This window comes from Vidua chalybeata, chromosome 11 (assembly GCF_026979565.1).
Source record: "Vidua chalybeata isolate OUT-0048 chromosome 11, bVidCha1 merged haplotype, whole genome shotgun sequence".
Classification (NCBI taxonomy): Eukaryota; Metazoa; Chordata; class Aves; order Passeriformes; family Viduidae; genus Vidua; species Vidua chalybeata.
The window spans coordinates 1,811,671-1,832,307 of NC_071540.1; the positions used below are offsets into that span (position 1 = coordinate 1,811,671).

The following is a 20,637-nucleotide window of genomic DNA, read 5'->3' on the forward strand; positions in this document are numbered from 1 at the left end:
ATGGTACAAAAGCTGAAAATTGGTAGGGCAGAAGGAAGAATCATTAAATCATGGAATATCCTGAGTTGGAAGGGACCCACAAGGGTGATTGAGTCCAGCTCCTGTCCCTGCACAGACACCCCAACAATCCCAGCCTGTGCATCCCTGGAGCGGTGCCCAAAGGCTCCAGGACCATTCCCTGGGGAGATCCCTAAGCTGCTGTTGGTGTATCTGAGCACTGCACAGAGCAGAGAGATGCAGGTAAGGGCTGCTGTGGGTGGCCTCTTTCAGCTCAGATTTGTCAGGCAGATAAAATAATTATATGTCAAACTTAAAATGTTTAACAATTTTTAACAATTGTGTTAACAATTTTTTTGGTGTGTTGTGGTTTTTTTTTTTTTTTTTTTTTTGTTTGTTTTTTTTTTTTTTTGTTTTTTTGTTTTTTTGTTTTTTGCATGTGTTAAAATATTGTTCTGAAATTTTTTGTTAAGATTAACTACTTTTTTGGTATGCTTTTCCACACAACGTGAAACTATTGTTTTTAATAAAAACAAGAAACAAGTGAAAGCTCAGAGTCATTGAAGATGATTGGCATCTTTCCACATGAGATAACCTGGAAACACGCTCATCTCATCTAGGATACTTGCACCACATTACTCAACTAAAAATCCTTCAGTACAAGAAGGCAGGCGAATTTAAAAATGCACTAATCATATCAAATCCTCTTGTGACTTGCGAGCCTCTGTTTTTGCAAAAATGATTGTTAGAGGTTTTAAAGCAGGGACTACTTAGTAACCACTGCGTTAACATCAGTAACTACTGATTAACCTCCATGCACTTTGGGCCCATTCTTTCTCCTCGTTACCGGGCTCAGAACCGCTCAGTGGAAATGTTATCTGAGACAAGCAGTCATATGAAACCAAAAAACCGGGCAGTCAGCAAAACGAGCCCTTTTGTTCTCCATAATTTATATGGCGAGTTAATTATGAAAGAGCTTTGAGATTTTGAGCCTCACCAGCCGGGGTCTTCTGCGCTGAAGGGTGTGGAATCGTACTGGAAAAAAAAAAAATCCGAAAAGCCGAGGGGTCCTCCCTCAAGGAAACAGCGTGGTTTTAAATGTTATTAATGAGGAAGAAACCCCTGCTGGTGCTTTTTCTTCCTAACACGCGTCACTCGCTTCCTTTTTTTGCTCTCGTTATTGGGCTACCCGGGGCCGCGCCCGGCGCTCCCTCAGCGCCTCAGGGGGGCAGTGCCGGGTCCGAGGGGGCCCGGGGCCCCTCAAGCCGGGCGGCCGCGCCCGCCGCGCACAACATGGCGGAGGGGCGGGGCCGCGCCCGCCCCGCCGTGTCCTGACGGGAACTCGCGGCAGGGCGGGTTGGGTGGCGGGGCTGTCGGTCAGCGCCGTCCCTCAGCCCCGCCGGGGGCAGCGCGGGGCCGGCGGGCTCGACTGGCGGCTGCTCGGCCGGTGGGTGCGCCGGGGGCGGGGGACGGGGCGGGCAGAGAGCGGCCACCGCCGGGGCAGCCGTGCCGGGGCACAGGGAGCGGAGCCGGGCCTGGCGCGACGACTGTGCGGAAGCGGGAAGGTGGGAGTTGTGCGGGGCACGGGCTGCGGCGGCAGCGGCGGTGTGGGGTGGGTGTGTGCGGGGTGAGGGGTGTGTGTGCGGGGCACAGGGCGGTGTGGGGCAGGATGGGTGTATATGCGGGGGACGGGCTGTGTGCCGGGTGCGGGGCGGGTGTGTGGGAGCAGAGGGGTGTGTGCGGGACAGGAGTGTGGGGGTACAGGGTATTGGGGAGCAGGGGGCGGTCGGTGTGTGGGGCTGGGGCAGTGCGGAGGCGGCGGGGCAGGGGTCGGTGTGTGCCGGATATGTGTGGGATGAGGGGTGGGTGTGGGCAGTGTCCGGAGGAGGAGTGAGGGGAATGTGGGGATCTCAGAGGGGCTGTAAATCGAAATGTAACGGGTGTCTGTTGGTTCACTGGGAAAAGCGGGCGCTGCTGCGCTGTGCGGGCCGGCAGCTGCGGGCCGTGCTGGGGCTGGCCGGGCTCGGCCCGGGCCCCGCTGGGACACCGCGTCCCGGGGGAGGCAGTGCCGGCGCTGGAGCGGGAGTGAGTTTATGTAATAATTGGCTCTTACATAATGGTCTTTAGCACACCGCTTTAATTAGCACCGCTACCGGGGGCGTCCTGGGCAGCAGCGTCTGCACACTGCGGCTGCGGAGGACCCCGAGGATGGGAATGCAGGGAGCAGGGCTGGCACAAGGAGCTCAAGGGCTCGTCAGCGCTACCCGACCTTAGGCAAGCGCAGGCTAACCGGTGTCAGTGACTGCTGCTGGGCGGAAAACCACAGCGCCTCGCGCTGTCAGCCGGCCGGTGTGAACGCGGGACGTTTCTTTACAACACTGTCTCCATCGGCTTTTTGATCAAGTATGTGAAAGTCATCCTTGTTTCAATCTCATGTGGCTGAGAGGGGCAGGAAGAGAATGAAGGAAAAACAGAACAGTGAATGGACTGAAAAAGGTTGGCAAACCTTGGCTTGTCTTGTGCTGTAGGTGCTTTTGGGTTTAGCTGTTGCTGGAATTGGTAGTGTCAGCTGTCTTCCTATTATTTTGGTTGTGTTCTTTCTGTAGGATAACAAAAGGCATTGTGTGTGTTGGGATATGCAGTGTCCCAGGAGACTGCAGGCGAGCCTGGACTGTGGCACTGCCTTTTCCGTCTCCTCTCCTGACATCAGCAGTGAAATTATGCTGTGTCTTTGCCTGTTCTCACTAGGTCACCAGAATCATAGTGGTGGGGTCTGTTGGAATGCTTGTCTGCTCTTTTCTGCATTAAGTATGGGTAGCACACTTCAGAAATGTTTTCTGACACATTGCTCTGGGTTCCAAACAGTATTTCAGCAGTTCTTGGGTTGTATCAGTAGGCCTTCTGTTCAGAATAGCTCAAGGTGACTTTTACTTCCTGCTGATTTCTTGGAAGCATTTCCACTCATCTGATCTGGCTGGTTTCTTGTCATCTCTTGTGAAGTGTCCTGCTAAAAAACTGGTGTTGTAGCAGCATGTAGTGTCTTTAGCCTGAGCAAATGGTGTCACAGGCCACCTCAAAGTGTTTGAAAGTTCACAGAGAACTCTCTTGTTCTCAGTGGCTGCTAGTGGGATCTTTTGGGAGTAATTGTACCTGCGGTGCTGCCACACAGTGAGGTTTTTTAATTCCATGGGGAAAAATTCTGTTGTGAGTGAACATCTGGTTGTACTTAGCACTATCCCACAGCTGGAATACCTTATTGAAAGCAGGAGACAATGTGAAGACCTCCCCCATGACAACTGAAGAGCTTCAGCTGCTGAAATGCCTGAGGTTTCAGTGCTGTTGGCAGCAGAGATCTTCCCTGCAGCTTGTTCTAATTGCTCTCCAAATGAACAAGCCAAATTGTGAACCTGCAAACGTTGTCAATGTCTTATAGCTTTCACTGCACCAGAATGCACAATGTTGTAAAAAAAGCATTAATTAGCCAGCAGTAGAATTTCCCTTCAGCTGTGTAACAGATCCTGCCTGCCTGAGGGTTGGTTAAGACCTTGAAGGTAAAAAAAAGAACAGCTGAGCTTATAAGCTGTAACAGAATTGGAAAAGTAGACTAGCTTGTTCTAGCTGTGAGGATCATGGTAATTCACATAAATCATTAACTGGCCACATCTCTCAGTCTTTCCACAGGGTTGAAGTACTTATCTTCTCTTGGGTTTGAAGTTTTGAGTCTATTAATAGAGTTGTACGCTAGCAGGCTTTTTTGAGAGTTATGCAATAATTGTCACTTTTAAGTTCTAGATTTCAAGCTTGTTGGATCTGTTTGTTCTGTGTCATGTCAGACGAGGCGTTTCGTTGTGCAGTTTCCAATAACATTTCTCGCAATGTTGCCATTTCTTCTTATTCTTGCCACAATTAGAAAAAAAACCCTGTCTGGAAAGTAGAAATTATCTTTTCTGATGAGTTAAAAGGAGCAGTCATATCCTTGGTTATAATTAAGTGATGGAAATTGTGTCATTTTTAAGATGCCTTTATCCATAGCAATCTCTTTTGGAAAGAAGTTCTTAATGTTTCTGAGAGCTCTAGATATGCTTTTGAACTTCTGTATGGAAAGCTTCTTATGAACTTTCTAATTATTTTCCCTTTCCTCCTTTTATATTTCAGGCTGCAAGGACATTCTGTGTTACTGAAGGAAGGTGCTCCATTTTTGGAGTGACTTATGATGTCAAGAACTGTATCATCCTGGATTTTAAGCTCAGCCAGAAGCAGCATTATTTTACAAGGGAAAGGACGCTGGTACTCCATCTGTATCCCAAATAGAAACAAGATCAAATGGAAGCTTATTTTCTCCAAAACATGTCCCTACCCTGCTGGGAGCTGCAGCTTAGACAGAACTTTCTCCTTTCCCAAAGCATTCCGGCACACTTCCACCGAAGAAGAACATTTTTCTTTCCAGCTGTCTCCGGCACAAATCAACGACATACTCAGAGCAGGCGAACTATCCCACAGAACACTGGATTTGAATGGCAAGAATGCAAATTCCGTGCTGAGATTTGAAAGCAACCAGCTGGCTTCCAACAGCCCCATAGAGGACCGGCGAAGCGCGGCCACGTGCCTGCAGACGGCGGGGATGATGTTCGGGGTGTTCGACGGCCACGCGGGCGCCGCCTGCGCCCAGGCCGTGAGTGAGAGGCTGCTGCACTACATCGCTGTGTCCCTCATGCCCCGCCAGAGCCTGGAGGAGATCGAGCTGGCTGTGGAGGCCATGAAACCAGTGCGGCCCATTCTGCAGTGGCACAAGCATCCCAACGATGTGGAGTACCAGGAAATCACCTCGCAGTACTTTGAGAACCTGCGGGTTTACTGGCAGCACTTGCTGGACCTGGACACTGAGCCAGGGTTTAGTTTGGAGGAAGCCATGATTTGTGCATTCAAAAGATTAGACTCAGACATATCACTGGAAGTTCAGGCTCCTCAGGAAAATGAGTTGATGAGAAATATTGCCCTGCAAGTAGCTTTTTCTGGTGCCACAGCCTGTGTAGCTCACATTGACGGTGTTCACCTACATGTGGCAAACACCGGTGATTGCAGAGCAGTTTTAGGGGTCCGTGAAGAAGACGGAACGTGGTCTACTCTCCCTCTAACCCGAGACCACAATGCCTACGATGAATTTGAAATTAGAAGAATGAAGCGAGAACATCCTAGATCTGAGGAGAAAACCCTATTTGTGAATGACAGATTACTGGGGATTCTCATGCCCTCCAGAGCTTTTGGAGATGTGCAATTAAAATGGAGTAAAGAATTGCAACACAGCATTCTCGAGAACAGCTGTGATGTTGAGGCTCTAAACATTTATCAGTACGTTCCTCCAAACTACCATACCCCCCCTTATTTAACTGCAGAGCCTGAAGTTACATACCACAAGTTAAGAAGCAAGGATAAGTTTCTCGTTATTGCTTCAGATGGGCTGTGGGAGATGCTGAGTAATGAGCAGGTTGTAAAACTTGTTGCTGGACACCTTACAGAGCTCAACATGCAGAAACCACCACTGACTTTTAAGAAACCAGTTAATCTGGGCTACATGCACAACTTGTTGCTGCAGAGGAAGAGCAAAGGCCTGGCCTCCTTGGACCAGAACACCGCCACCCATCTGATCCGGCACGCGATCGGCAGCAACGAGTACGGCGAGGTTGACCCAGAGAAGCTGGCTGCCATGCTGACCCTACCTGAGGACCTGGCCAGGATGTACAGGGACGACATCACTGTCACGGTGGTGTACTTCAACTCAGAAACTATTGAAGATTACTACAGGAGCCACGAGTAGAGCCTTGCACTGCTGCAGTTCAATATCACTAGGGAACTTTGATCCTGAACCATTCCTCTCGCTCTCTGGTAGTGCAGCTGCTACCAGTGCCTGCAAGTTCCTAAATATTTTTGTTACTTACTGGCTTTGAAAATAACTTTCTAAAAGGTGAAATTTCCCTGGGTTTCCAGGTTTGTATACACTGAAGAAAAATGTTTTCATAAAACCTTACTGAAATGTGACTGAACTAAAGATTGTGGACCAGTTCTGATTCCATGAGAACCTCTGGTAAAACTTTCCAATGAACAAACAAGGCAAATTTCACTGAGACTGGTACAATTTAATAGAGATGGATAATAGGTGTAGCTGCATGGAGTGTCAGGCTCTGTTCTTGTGGAGAGCGAGTAGCATCCTGTTGAAGCACTGTAACTGAATTAAATAAATTAACTACCAAACCTTTCTTGGATGTGTCAGATATTTTAACAAATTGCCCCATATTTATAAAACAACATGAAAGAAGACTGCTCAAAGAGCTCCGGAAAGATGTCTTTTCCTGATTCTCTTCCTTAAGCAAGGGAAAAATTGTATCTTCTTGTGCAGTTCTTTTCAAGTGGGAATTCATATTCTCTTAATTCTGTGTGGACTTGTATGACAGCTTAGAGTTCAAACACATGAGGGTCTTCAAAGTTCCCTGTTCAGGATTTAACAGTACTAGACTTAAGCATTTGAGTCTTTTGCTTAAACAATGTACTCTTTATTAAAGTATTGATAATTTAAATTGTTTGTCAGATCTAGAAGTTCAAAAATTCACCTAAAAGTAAATATAGCAAAAGAGAGCACCTTTCTTTCCAGATTTAACTTGGAAGAAATAACAGTGCTGATACTTCTCCAAAATAGGTTTAATCTTTCATTCTTGCTTCTCCTTATAGGTACAGAGTTATTTTCCCTAATGAATGTATGTTTTAGTCTCTGAACATACACAAAAGTGTATTTTACAATGGTTTTCCTTTATACTGCACTTTCCAGAGTGCTGTCCAAGCTTGCAAATTAGCTTTTACATATGGTGTTCTCTGGTGCCTCTTCCTTGTTTACACTCAACAGGAACTGTTTCCCGCAAGGATGTACACACTGGGAATATAGACCTGTTTACTCTTCTTTGCTGCTGAGTAAGAACTCGCATGGGTGCAGAAGAGCAAACAAAAATACTGCTTTTTTTTCTTAAATTCACTTAAAAGCATTATCCTCCTACTGTTTAGCAGATTAAAAAGTTATTTTTTTCCTCAAGACCTTAAGTAGACAAGGTCTTGGGGCTTAAACTGGTAACATTTTTGGATTTGGGGCTCTTTGTGTACTTTTCCTTAAATATAAAATTTCTTAGTGCTTTTTTTTCAGGCATTTAAAAGTCTGTTTTGAAGATAGGATTAGAAGGAGAAGGAAGATAAAACTGTTGAAAAAATATTCATGCTTTTGACTATTCAGGATTGACTGTAATTCAGTGCTACAATTGCAATCACTAAATGCATCCCTAAAAAAACTTCTGAATTTAATGTTAATTATTTTTTTGTCTAGTACGTTTTGGAATACATCCAGCCATTCAACCTGAAGGCAGATTCAATGAGTAGACATTCCCCTTGATACCAGCAAACCAGGATTTACCTCAGGATATCTGCCCCTGAGCTCTGGGTGATAAGGGCTGCAGGCAGACTTGGGGTTTGTGCCAGATGCTGCAGAGGTTGCTGAAGTTCTTGGTGCTGGGGTCCAGCTTGCTTTGAAGGCTGCCCTGCTCTCATCCCCCGGGCTGGTGCTGTGGGGACTGAGATTTCCTCTGCCAGGAAAGGCAGGCAGGGATGGTCAGGCCTGTGTTAACCTCAGGAGGGGGCTGCTCTGCCTGCAGGGCAGGGGGTGAGGAGGGGGGAGCTCCTCAGCAGCATCCCTGGACCCTTCTGGCTTCACTGGGCTCTGCTCCTACAAATCCTCTTGTGGGATCAGTTACAGCAGCTTCACTGCTTGAAATTTAGCCATAAAGTAGTGAAAAAGCATTTCTCAGCTACCTCTTAATTGAGAAGTTACTTAGTAGTGTGGCCAGAGGCACAAAGGTGCTAAACCATTATCAAAGGAATGTCAACTGAGACTTGTCTTATGAAGATAGTCTAGAAAACATTTAATGTAGAGCCAAACTGCTGCTGCAAGAGTACTGTAGCAAAGCAGCAAGTGTCTAGTCATAAAATAAACACAAAGTTCTGTTCCTTTCACCATCCAGTGGCAATATCCAGGTCATCTCTTGAAAGAGTCACTGCAGCACTTTTTCAAGTCTAACTCCTGGAGACACTGTTGTGTGTAGGTTGTAACTGCACCTGCAAATTGGTAGTGATTGTTATGGGGAACGTGTCTGAAAATCAGGAAGTTATTTCCCATTCCATGGTAGGTTTGCTCAGTTTTTACATACAGCACTATAATTCTTTATGGTGAAAAAGGATAATGTTAAACTAAGTAAAAGTTTGATTTGGTTTGGTTGGTTGGTTTTTTAAATACAAATCATTGATTCAGCTACATATTCCCTGGAATTTGTTGCTGTTAGTGAAGGCAATCCATCCATACTTAGAATCATGTAGGTTGAAAAAGATCCCTAAGATTGAATCGAGCTGTTAACCCAGCACTGCCGAGGCCACCACTAAACCATGTCCCTAAGCACCACATCCACATGGCTTTAAATGTCTCCAGGGGTGGTGACTCCACCACTGCCCTGGGCAAGCACACAGGGAAACAGGAATTTGCCAGAGACTCCTCCCCCTCCACAAAAAGAGTGTGAACTAGGACTAATTAGGATGGAAAAACCGCAGGGTGAAAAGTCCACCCTTGCAGAAGTGTCTGAGAACTCTGGAAAGCCAAAGCTGATTCTCTGAGATGCCAAGCACGTGTCTAAGACAACCTTCTGGTAAGCAAGGTGTTACTTGGCATTCTTATCAGAGCACTGAGTTTTATATTCTCAGTTGATAGCCCGGAACTGTGAGATGACAGAGCTATGGATTCTTGCCACAGAGCCCCTGGACATCCACTCTGTGTCACTGTAGCTGTCACACAGGTGACAGGAGCAGCCAGTTGGAGGTGCCACACCCCAGCCAGCTGCTGTGGCACCCGGCCTGTGTCATTCATCCCATCAAACAGCTGAGCAGCTGGAGCCACATAAGCACTGAGAGTCATTTCTACTTCCATGCTCACATAAGAACAAGGTGACAATACTGTCACCCCTCATTTTGTGATCTCTGACAGCTGGTGCCAGGTGATCCAAAAGACCTGTACCTGATCAAAATGAGGGGGATTCTCCCACCAAGCCTGAGGGATCTTCAGCTCTGAAGAGCTGCTCAAACAGAATAAAGTATACACTGTGCTGAAATACTGCGTTTTCTTGCAATTCCTTTCAGTCTCAATTCTCTGCAGTATTAGATGTGCATATTTACTCAGGAAATATTCACGTTTTAAAGTCACTGCAGAAATTAAAGTTTGTGCTGAACTGTGACTGTGTACACACAGCAAAATGTTTTGTGATGAATTCACCCACTACAACCATGGTAAGTTGTATGAGTTCAACAACTTACTGCACCCTGAAATTGCCTGAATTGACAGCAATTCAATTGTGTCTTCTATCCAATGTATTTTAACAAAGTTCCAGATTTGGTCACTCCAAATTCTCAGTATGTGTACACCATACACTTCCAGTGAGGAAAATTGTACCCATTTGAAATGGATCGTAGGTATTTTCATCTCTTAATTGCTTCATTAATTAGTGCAATCAGAGCTAACTGGCACTAATAAAAATAGTATTTTGTGACTTGGAGAGTCAAAAATTTTTATGTGAGCAAACTAACTGCATTAACCTGGTCCTGCAAGCACGATGATGTGAAGATTTGTGAGAACATTTAGATGCAACTCCTGCAAAATTAAAAATCTGTTGGAATAAACATCATTGCAGGCATTCTGGTTTAGGTTAGATAGTTCTGTTTACCTTTTGTGTTCTTCATTTCTGCAGCAGTAAGAGAAGTAATAGTCAACAGTAGTCACACAAATTCAGTGTCTTAAAATTATGGGCATTATGGCTTTTAAATAACATATTTGAGGTTAAGCATGGATGTAAATACTAGGAAAAATATTATTTTCTTCCCTAAAATTTACACCTTGAACTCAAGTACAACTTTGGAACTCCTAAATTATTATGCTTGGTTATATATAGGTATTTAGACCTCCAAAATGTAGTTGGAGTTGGGAGAGGGTCTTTTTTTTTTTTTTTTTTTTTTTTTTTTTTTTTGTAAATTTTTTTGTAGTTAGTGAGGGGGGATCACTGTTTTTCTAAGTAAAAATATTCCTTTCACACTTAAAACCAGTCTTTATTAAATGGATGAAATGTAATGTTTTGGTTGCTGCACTGGAATGTAGCTCCTAGGGAAATATGCCAGGTTCCAGGTCAGAAAGCACAAAGGTTCAGCCAGGGGTAGACGTAAGCAGCTTGAGTTTGGTGAAGTGTTTATAACTCTGGGGACTTTCCACAACAAAAGCAACTCTTAATAAATGGAAGTAAAGGCATCCTGACACTATTCCATTAAATTGACCAGGTAGCACAGGGGACATGAGTTCACTGGCCAAAATATCCAAACTGGGCTTCAGTTAATTTGACACTTAGAGAAAGCTATTGTAACTTTGGTATGTACATGTTCATCAGCAGTTAAAGCATCACTGTAACATTCAAAATGTTGTAATTGTCTTAAAATAATGCAAAACCCCCTACAACACCTACAAAAATAATAAACCCTTGAATTGCAATAGACCAGTAGCAAGGCAAGTGTTCATGTACTTAGTCTTTGAGGCTTAACTTTATTCCCTTTAATTCTGAGTATTTATCTGTTCTTGGAGAGGTAAAAAGAAAAGAAAATTGTTTGGGACTGATTTCTTCCAGAAGATATTGTCTAAAACTGAGGAGGAGTTTTTTGATATTAAGTTGAGCAGAGGTTCTCTGTTCAGGGCTGTAGTTGTAATGAGAACCAGAGGCAGAGCTGTGCACACCTGGGGGTTTTGTCAGGTGTCAGTTTGTCACAATGTGTGTGTGCTCTGTACATCCACAGGCTGAGGACTTCCATAGAAAGTAGAAAGGGAAGAATCCCAGGTGTCAATTTCTCTTGGGGTTACAAAGTGTGGTGTGACATGAAAAATTGTTTTCCCTTCTTGTATCTGTGGTGAGGACATTGACCTTCAAATTGTCACTGTCCAGTAGAACTCTTGCCATTTTAGAAGATCCTTGTGTTTATCCTGAAGGACTGGATCACACTGCTCCTGTTGGATCTCTGTTTTGTCAGCTGAGATCATTTCTGTGCTCGTGGCTCAGGGACATCACAGCACCACAGGGCACACAGGGCACCTCTGCTGGAGCTGGGCGTCAGGCACTGGGGATGCTGTGACTGAAGCTCTTTAACTTCCTCAAGGAAAAAGGTGTCTGGGAGCCAGCAGCTGGGACAGGGAAGAATAATTATGGTTTTTATTTGGGTTAAGGGAACTTATCTGGCACTTTTCTTAAAGAGAAAAAACTGCATGGCTTGATGAGTTGTTTTTTTTTTTTTTAAATTAGGCAGTGCAGAAGGGGAAACTGTTATCATCAGGCACTGTTTAAAATTTTATGGGCAGCAGATGAATGGGTCATAAAGCACACTTCCTATGCCTCCCTGCTGAAATTTTGGAGCCAATCCTGTAGACACTTGTTCGGGTGTGTGTGGGTGTGGGTGTGTGTGTGTGTGTAGGTGAGTTCAGACTCTGGCTTTGCACTTCTCCCAGACCAGCCCAGAGGCTCTCCCTGTGGAAGTTCTTCCTGCCTGTAGGCAACTGCAGTGCTTTAGGAGCCAGCGTTCTGCTGCCAGGGCAGAGGGTTCTGAGCTCCCAGGGTGGAGCCTTGGGCATGCTCCTCTTTATTTGTGCTCAGTTGCTTTGGTTTGTCCCCTCTGAAATGGACTTGGTTGCTTTGAGGTGGCTCTCACAGAACAAATTCACACTCCACAGTTCTGTGTTGATTTTCTTAACAAGCAGAATTCCCATTTCAGTGCATTACTGGATAATCCCTGCTTTGGTACCTGCAGAGCCGGGCTTGGCCAGACGATGTCACCTGAGTTTTGCAAAGGGATTGCTGTGCTGTGACCAGTCTCTCCTCACTCTTACTTTTCATAACATAAATTTCAGATACTCTTGAAAATAGAAAAAAAACCACCAACCACCTACACACATCTTAAAAATTATGTGTGATTTATTAGTACTTCAAACTTTTGAATGGGGTAATCTGAGCAAGAGTTTGATTAACTTTTTTTCAAGACCAAGTTTGAATGGCCCATGTACCCTCAGGGGTTAAGCTTTGTGGAACGATCTCCTTGTCCTGGCACTGTGGGGTACGAGAACATGCAAGTGAAGCCAGGACACACCTGCCTGAGCTTCCTGGACAGGCTGCAGTTGCACAAGAGGAAAAGATGCTTCCAGAGCCGGGGAAGTGTTTGCTCAGCCACACCCCCGGTGTCTCCTCCTGCTGCTGTGCAGCTCCAGCTGCAGCCACGCTGCCCCAGGGCCACGCTGTGGCTTAGGTTAAAACAATTTCATTTGGACAAATATCTAGTCTTGGAATTGCATTGGAATGCTCCTGGACGAATGGGGATGCGCTGTTAGTCTGGGTGTTCACAGAGATGTCTTGTTCCAGCCTCGTTGTCAGCTGGCATTCTTGAGTAAGATGAGGGTTTCCCCACCCTTTACCCTTACTTTTATCTCCAGTTCTTTTTTTCTGGACATAGTTGCCTGCACTGGGTGCAACTTACCAAAACTTGCATTTTCTGTGTATTCCTGCCGTCACATTTCCCACATGCCTCTCCCTCTCCTATTTCTGTTACTCCATGGTATCACATCTTCTGATTATTGTTCCAAGCAACTGCATCAAGAAAAAGGGGCAACGTTGTAATTTTAGAGCAATATGAGAAGGGAGACATGATTTTCTTCCATAGAGGAGGGTGAGGGAATTCCAAAGTGTGACCAGATGTGGTTTCAGTCAGGTGCACATGTGAAAAATCCACAATTCCATAGAAAGCTTCTCCCACTGTTTACTGCTGTCACAGCAATGCAGAATAAACACAGCAAGTAACCCCCATCTGAAGTGCTGGGGGACAGAGGAATAACTTTGTCCTCATTGTTATTTGATAAAAGTAATGCATCATCATCTTAAACCAACTTCACCTTTTGTGTAATCCCAAACTTCAGCCTGGGATTTGTTTGAGTCTGTTTCTAACCACTTACCATGAAAATAAAATAACCAGACAATAAGTGGAACTCAACTGAAGGATTAAGATGCTGGGCAGTGGTGGAGCAGGGCAAAGTTGTGGGTTCTGATCTCAAACCCGTTTGGAGTCTTTGCTAACCAGATTTTTCTGTGCTCTCACTCTATTAGAAGTGAAATCCGGTCATCTGGCCAGATTTTCAGAGGAAATAATAGGTCATGATTAAAATCTTCCAGGGTTGGGGCTAATGATGCATCATCCTGGAACAGTTATTTCTGACTGTTTGGAAGCATATGTAAAACAAATAAAATCAGTGCACCCAGCCCTAATTCTGATGTGCCATGCTGTGAAATCCCCTGTGAATTCCCAAAGCAGGCACACTTGCAGAGTTCAGTTTAGGAATAAGAGATAATTGCTCTATTATTGGAACTATGGCAATACTAGTAAAACCCTAACACTGCTGAAGAAGGAATTTCTTTATTTTTATTATGACTTTGTGGTGAGCCCTCTGTCTCTGAAATCTTTGGCTGCAGTAGAACAGATGGCACTGGCCAATAATCTGAGTTTCTGTGGTGAAAACCCCAAAAAAACTGTAAAACCCACAGAAACAATGGGACATTGTTGCCCTTCTATGACCATGTGACATAAAGGAAAAGGGGCTTCAGTTTCATTTTGGCTTCAATTTTGTTTTGACTTCAATTTTTGTATGTTTTTTTAATCATATGGTGTGCTTGTTTATCTGGTTATCTTAGTTTCCTTTTCTGGAGTGAGAGTTAATTTTTAAATGGCTTTTTCATTTATGTTTTTTTCCCCAGTCAGGCTTTTAGAGGCATTCTAGTGTCATTCTCAGTGCATGCTAGTAATAAATATTTCTATTTGATTCACCTGCCAACTCATCTTTTATTCATCCTTCTGATGAAAACAATCTCCCACGAAACTTCTGTTGCTGAGAGAGTTCAAAAACTTTCCAGTTATGGATGTAATTGATCGCCTTTCCAGCTCAGTGTATGAATTTTCTATTGCTTTTTTACACACTTTTTGAAGAGGTCAGGAATTGTAAAGTTCTGATGTTAACTAGAGCAAGAGGAAGAATGTAACCCAGGAAATGTAGCAACAGGTGAACCTGTTCATATTTTATGTCCTTATTGCAAAATACCCACGTGGTACCCAGCAAACAACAGCTGTAATCAAACAGCTCTCCTTGAGTTGTATTTTGCAATTATGTCTTGTGAAAATTGCAAATTGTGGCAGGATCCCACATATCTAGTTAAAATATAACAAAATTACTAAATCAATTTGAACAGGCTGTACTATTCACCACACCACCTGATTGCTGCAGCTGTATATACATTATTTTTTGTGTAAGTGTCGCTAGACACATCATGTGATCTACAGAGGAAGAACAAGACCTGGAGGCAAGCTGGGATCCTGGGCAGCCATGAGCACCAGGATCCTCCCGCTATAAATGCATTTTTGTGATGAAAATATGATTTTTTATGCTCTGTGAAGAAAAAGGAGAGGTATGAATATGCATCCATTTAAACTTTTATTTTTGCCAAAGGTGGTTTTCTCAAGTTGATGACATTTTAGCTGCTCTAAGGACTTTGCCATGAGCTGAGAGGCATGACTGTATTTCTGACGTGTTTCTTGGGAGCACAGCAAAGGCTGGCTCTGGTTCCCCGGGTGGTGTAGAATTTAAACCAAACATGCCAGTGATGTAGGCATTGCACAGAAGTCAGACCTCGTGGTCAATAGGACAATTCTACTGGGAAAGTAGAAGCAAAGCAAATGTCCACCTCCAAAAACTCACTGAAATTTTGATTCCTTGGCCTGGAATAGGAAATGCAGTGTTGTGCTCTCCCTTGAGGACACAAATTTTCACTACCACGACACCCTGGGACTTTGTTCAGAGTCAATTGACCTCTCCTTGGAAAACTTGGGAGGAGTAAGAGTGGGACCCCCTGGATGTGCACACTGTACCTGCATGTGCAGTGTGGTTTTAAGTGTGAAATACCCATGACTGATGCTTAAGGGTCTCTATTTTTATGGCTGTGCATATGGCTGATCTCTATTTTGGCTATAGGCTGATGGAGTATATTTTTGTTTATTGCTGACCAGTTTTTGAACTTTGGTCTCTTTTTTTTTTTTTTTTTTGTAGCAGAAATAGATTGGATCAATAACCTATTAATAACCTATTCAAGCCCAAAGTTCTATTCACCTGCACTTTCCAAACAAGAGATATTTCCATTGTTCATTATTATGTGCCACTTCCATTTCAACCCTGAACTCATAAATCATAAATGAGCTTGAAGTATTCATTTCCCTCTTTCAGCACTACCTTTATCTGGTATTTGCTGACATGGCTCATTATAAGTTATTTTTGAGCACAGTCCAACCTTGTTTTCTGAACAGATGAATTCATTGTTGGAAAAGACTATAAACAGAATTTAGGGGCTCCCAAAATGAGAAATTCTAGCTCATTAGGATCACAGCTGGAACAATGTGATCAGATATACAGAAATTTTGAGCTGGTGAAATGAAAGCAAAGCCTTAGCTAATTGGTTCTGAACCTTTAAACAACATAAGGGTGATAGAAACCATCTGGAAAAGAGATTCAAGGCACATATACTGGAAGGAGAGAAAGAAGAAAAAATAAGGGCAGTTAATGCCAAGGAAAATAAAGTGTATACAATGGGATAAACAAATGATTTCTGGTACCTTCTGCTATTCTGAGCTATCTCCACGTGAGGCTTGCATGCAATTAAGGTCTTATTAACCACTGCCAGTCTTCTTCATATGTAAGAGGCAGATATGTCTTCGGTATCAACACTTAGTGCTGAAGTGGCAAGGTAAATTTATGGATGAGTGACTCTACTTCACTGTCTCAAGCAGGATTGCTATTGGAAAATGCATAAATCCTCTAAACTATCTACCCTCAAGGAAGAGTAAAGACTCACTGCATCAGGCCACAACTAATTCCTGTGGGAAGTGATAATTCTGAGCACAGAGTGCTTCCCAGAACTGGAGCTCTGGAGCTGGGCATGCTTGAAGACTTTGCTCTAATTCCTCCCTTTTTGGCACATTTCAAACACGGCTGGATGCCCAAGCAGTCAGCTTTATTATCATTAAATAATACCCTAAGTAATGTCTTGATTTCTTCTTTCCTCACTGAGGAACAAAGCTCATTGTGCAGGGTGAACACCCTGAGACCCATCAGGCAATGAGGGGGAGCTGGAGGATATTTTTCTAGGATATGACATTTGATATTTAAGAATTACATTATCATAAAATCACAGAAGGGTTTGTGTTGGGAGGGACCTTAAATCCCATCCAGTGCCACCCCCTGCCATGGGCAGGGACACCTTCCACTGTCCCAGGCTGCTCCCAGCCCCAGTGTCCAGCCTGGTCTTAGGCACTGCCAGGGATCCAGAGGCAGCCACAGCTGCTCTGGGCACCCTGTGCCAGGGCCTGCCCACCCTCACAGGGAACAATTCCTAATTCCCAATATCCCATCCAGCCCTGCCCTCTGGCACTGGGAGCCATTCCCTGGGTCCTGTCCCTCTATCCCTTGGCAATTCTCTCTCTCCATCTTTCCTGCAGCTCCTTCAGGCCCTGCAAGGCCACAGTGAGCTTACCCCAAAGCTTCTCCTGTCCAGGTGAACAATCCCAGTTCTCTCACCTCTCTTCACACAAAGCATAAAAGAAAATACATATATTGTAAATGCCTGAGAAAGGAATAAAGGGCAGAAAGGACACTCAGTGGAGTGAGAAAGTTTGCTGAGATCAGACCATGCTAGAAACAGATGTGAGCCCTGGCAGTGCCCAGCTCTGAGCTCAGACTCAGCCACAGGGTGTGAGCAGGTCTTGGGGAAGTCCTGCTTCCTCCTCCTCACTATGGAAGAGTGAAATGTATTTGACATGAGGTGTTTTGTTCACACCCAGCATTGCAAAATTCATCTAGTTATGCCAAGAATTCGATCGTTTGAGAGGGCTATTTAAAGAGATACCTTCAACTTTGAGAAATTGTGGTGATCAGGGTGGCTGCTGGATTTACACAAAACTGCAAATGCTTTTATAGACTCACTTATACCACCCTAATGGGAAGGACACAGGCAGTACCTAAAATTACTTTTTTTTTTGGTGTTTCTTGTGCTTGTCATTTCTACTGTTAATGCACATAACTTGCATAACTTCAAGAGGATGTCTGTCTTTCCTTCTGTGTTCTAGACTCTTATTTTAGAAATCATTCTTTCACTTCCCTAAAACTGAAAATTTCTGATGTACCTATGTAGATTAATTTTGTGGCAAAATTAGACTACCTAAACTAGAGTATTCTGAAGTCAGAAAAAGGAAACCTGAAGCTCAAAATCACTGTATCTTTTGAATTGTGCCTTATTACAATTTTGGTCCCTTCTCCAAAAACTAAAAATACCCCCAAACCCTCAACCTCCATGGAAACAAACACCATTCCTCAAAACCAAGCAAGTGTGAATGGGCAGTCTGTCCGAGCAGATTTTTAGTATTTATGAAGCTCAGAAGACATGGAAACTGTAGCAAAAATCCTCTGCACACAGTTCAAAACTACCACCTCACATTCAGCTGACTTGCTGTGTGTGTAAAATTCGAGCTGAAAGCACAAACTGACTTTTAAAAATCTATTTTAGATTAAATTAGTGATCTTAATTACACTATGGGTAGTGTAAGCCAGGACTGATTAAGGATAAGAAAGTAATAGAAAATAATGCACCAACCTGAAAAAATAAATTTGTCATCCTCATTTCAAAATTACTGAAGTACTTCTTGCATGCTGGTCTTTTTCCTCTGGTCTCTGTGCATTTACAAACTTTTTTCCCCTCTGGCAAAGAATCTGTTGATTTACATCATAGACAATGCTAATAAAAAGAAGAGGTTAAAAACAATACGTAGCCTAAATATTTTAGGCATACACACACAACATTGATAAAGACAAGTCTCAGCAAAAGGAGCGAGGAAAGAATGTAAAATACTCAGAAAGTACAAAAGAAGTAAATTTGGCTTATTCTATATGAAAGTCTCCGTGGTGTATCTTGCCTTCCATGTTGGTGGTTTGAATGCAGTAATACCCATCCATAAAACACTATTCTGTGGCTGTCTCTGATCAAAGCTGCCAATCACCATTAGCTCATGGAATTTCTCCAGGAACTGGTGCTGCCCTGCCTCGTTAGTCAGCAGCCAGCGTGGGCTGCTCCCCTCTGATCACACCGTGTTTAATTGATACTGACAGAGGAGGGAATTGTTCACAGGAAATTAGACACTGATGATGAGTGCTGTGCTGAAGGAGGCCCTTTTGCTTTGTGGCAATGTCCCTGGAGGTGTTGAAGGAAGCCTGGATGTGGCACTTGGTGCCATGGTCTGGTGACAGGGTGGGGCTGGGTCACAGGCAGGATTTGATGATCTCAAAGGTCTTTTCCAGCCTGGTCCATTCTGTGCCTCTGGGACTCTGGGGTTCTGTGATTCTGTGATGTTACCCAGCCCAGGTGAGAGCAGGGGACATTCCCACACAGAGGGTGTGGCCTTGGGAGGGGCAGTTCCAAGCTGCACATCAGGTTAATTTTGGGACACAGGAAAAAACTCCAGTGGCTCTCAACCACCTCAGCCATGCAGTCGCTAGAGCAGACAAGCTCAGGAGTCAATTTTAAGAAGCTGTTACATTTCCCCATCTTAAATCTTTTAAAGTTGATGACTCACAATCTTTATTCATTAATGGACAGCTGATTCATCACTGGTTATAGGGGAAATAGATTTTTATATTGCAGCATAATTGTTCGGATTGCTTTATAAAGACCGTGCAATTACTTCTATGACTGATGTCTGTTTGGAAGGTTTACAAGTTGTCTGTAAAGCCTATAACCTGCCAAGTCACAGCATTAGGGCAATCACTAAAGTGATATCAAGTGGTAATTTTTAATTTATGAAAAGGTTTTTCTTTAAAAAAAAAAAGTCTTAAAGCACTCACAGCTTTTTCAATGGCCTATAGGCCTCTAATTTTAGTTTAAAAATGAGATGTACAATAATTTTCTCTTGGCTTAAATAAACTGGATTGTTCAGTCACACATTTCACAGTCTTACATGCTGATTTTCACAGGATAAAAACTGGAATGTTTGGAGGTAATCAACAAAACATTAGAGGAAAATAAACCCTACAATAAATTCCACCCCCCCCCCAGGGTAGGGATGAAAAATCTTAATTTTGTATAAAAAGGCAATTCAGAATTTCCATCAGCACTTTTTAAAGTTAAATGGCTTATTCAGGATCAGCTTATATAAAACCAGGTATTAATTTTAAAAGTTTCTCTGTCTAAGAGTTAAGCAGCTGATTCGAGTGGGATCATGACAGTGCCATTAGCCCTCAAGGCCACGCTTGTTTCATCTTCCCTTGGGAAGAAACTCGAGCCATGGCTGGAATGGGAGCGTGCTGCTTCCTGCACAGTACAGACAGGGATCATTCCTTAGGGAGAGCTTTACAAGCCCCTTTGGGAATGGCCACTGGTCTATTTTTTGTGTGAACTGTTATAGCCACTAACTGTGTGCTTTTTTACGCTTGGGATGGCCCTCTTACTTTGTTTACTGGGAGGATTTCTTTACATTGCTAGTGCTGAGGCTAAAGCGCTTGGGGAAAAACTGAGCAGTTTGATCTTGTGTCTGCCTAAAATTGAAGCCTTATGACGTGGGGATTTTGACTGCCATAAAGGCAGCATGTTTCTTACACTATTAGGGGCTTCTTTTTTATTTTTATGGCTAGGGCCACCTAGGGGTTCCCCTCTGGGGCGTTCTTTGCTGGCCCTGTGGCACAGGCGTGGCTTGTGGCGGTGCTGGATACGAAGGTGCCGCTGGTGGTGCTGCGAAACTCTGCGATTGTGTCGCTGGTGGGGGTGTGAAGCTGGCTGCTTCTTGTGGGGTTATGGGGTATGAGGGCCCCCCGCCCACAGGCTGACTTCTCTTAGTGGCTGAGTGATGTTCTGGGGTTTGGGTTTTTTTGGTGTTAGAGCACATTTTCCTAATTTGCCTGGTAATTCCAAGGAGTTACCATACTTCTAGGAGAACTGAGCAGACCAATGGCACCAGGTTGTTCCTGTTTTTTAGTGTCTCAAGATTAAAGAAACTGGCTCATTTGGGGATACTTTCATTCATCATTCATTCACCACCATCATAATTATAATATAACAATGTAAAACATTATTATAATTATCATTATCATTGTCATTATCATTTTTATTCCTCCAATACTTTGGCCCCAAATACTTTTTTGGGCTTTCAGCAAGTCTTTGGCAAGCAGTAACTCTAAGCTGTCTCTCACTGTGGGTGTCTGTCGCAGAGGCTGAGACTGCTGAGCCAGGATGTTCACAGCTTTGGGTGTTCTGAGCTGAGGGAGTTTATGCCAATGATACAGTGAAATAATTATCTGAGAACAGATTTGTCCTGGTAACAAGGACAGAAAGCTTTCCCTCTTGTTAGGAGGTGTTTGCTAGGAATCACTGCTCCTTCTGAGTTGCAACATGTGTAGGGAGTGGGCGAGAA

At 43.9% G+C, this 20,637-nt stretch overlaps 2 protein-coding genes across 6 annotated transcripts in view; one reads left to right on the plus strand and one right to left on the minus strand.

Annotated features, from left to right (window-relative positions):
• LOC128793524 (uncharacterized) overlaps positions 1 to 17,941 on the minus strand; it is a 64,599-nt gene extending 46,658 nt beyond the window's left edge. Inside the window, exon 1 of the mRNA XM_053952785.1 lies at positions 17,925 to 17,941. The gene's annotated coding sequence lies outside the window, so the exon portion shown is untranslated. The remainder of the gene's footprint in view (positions 1 to 17,924) is intronic.
• On the plus strand, positions 1,316 to 6,251 carry PDP2 (pyruvate dehydrogenase phosphatase catalytic subunit 2). Of its 5 annotated transcripts, none has more exons than XM_053952791.1 (2): positions 1,316 to 1,444; positions 4,153 to 6,251. In XM_053952791.1, the coding sequence occupies exon 2, from the start codon at positions 4,208 to 4,210 to the stop codon at positions 5,810 to 5,812; it is 1,605 nt and encodes a 534-aa protein (XP_053808766.1). In that variant the 5' UTR covers positions 1,316 to 1,444; positions 4,153 to 4,207; the 3' UTR covers positions 5,813 to 6,251. The 5 variants fall into 5 exon arrangements, with proteins under 5 accessions (XP_053808766.1, XP_053808764.1, XP_053808768.1 ...); XM_053952789.1 differs by lacking the exon at positions 1,316 to 1,444 and adding an exon at positions 1,457 to 1,562; XM_053952793.1 differs by lacking the exon at positions 1,316 to 1,444 and adding an exon at positions 1,985 to 2,082.
• Positions 17,942 to 20,637: the final 2,696 nt, after the last annotated feature.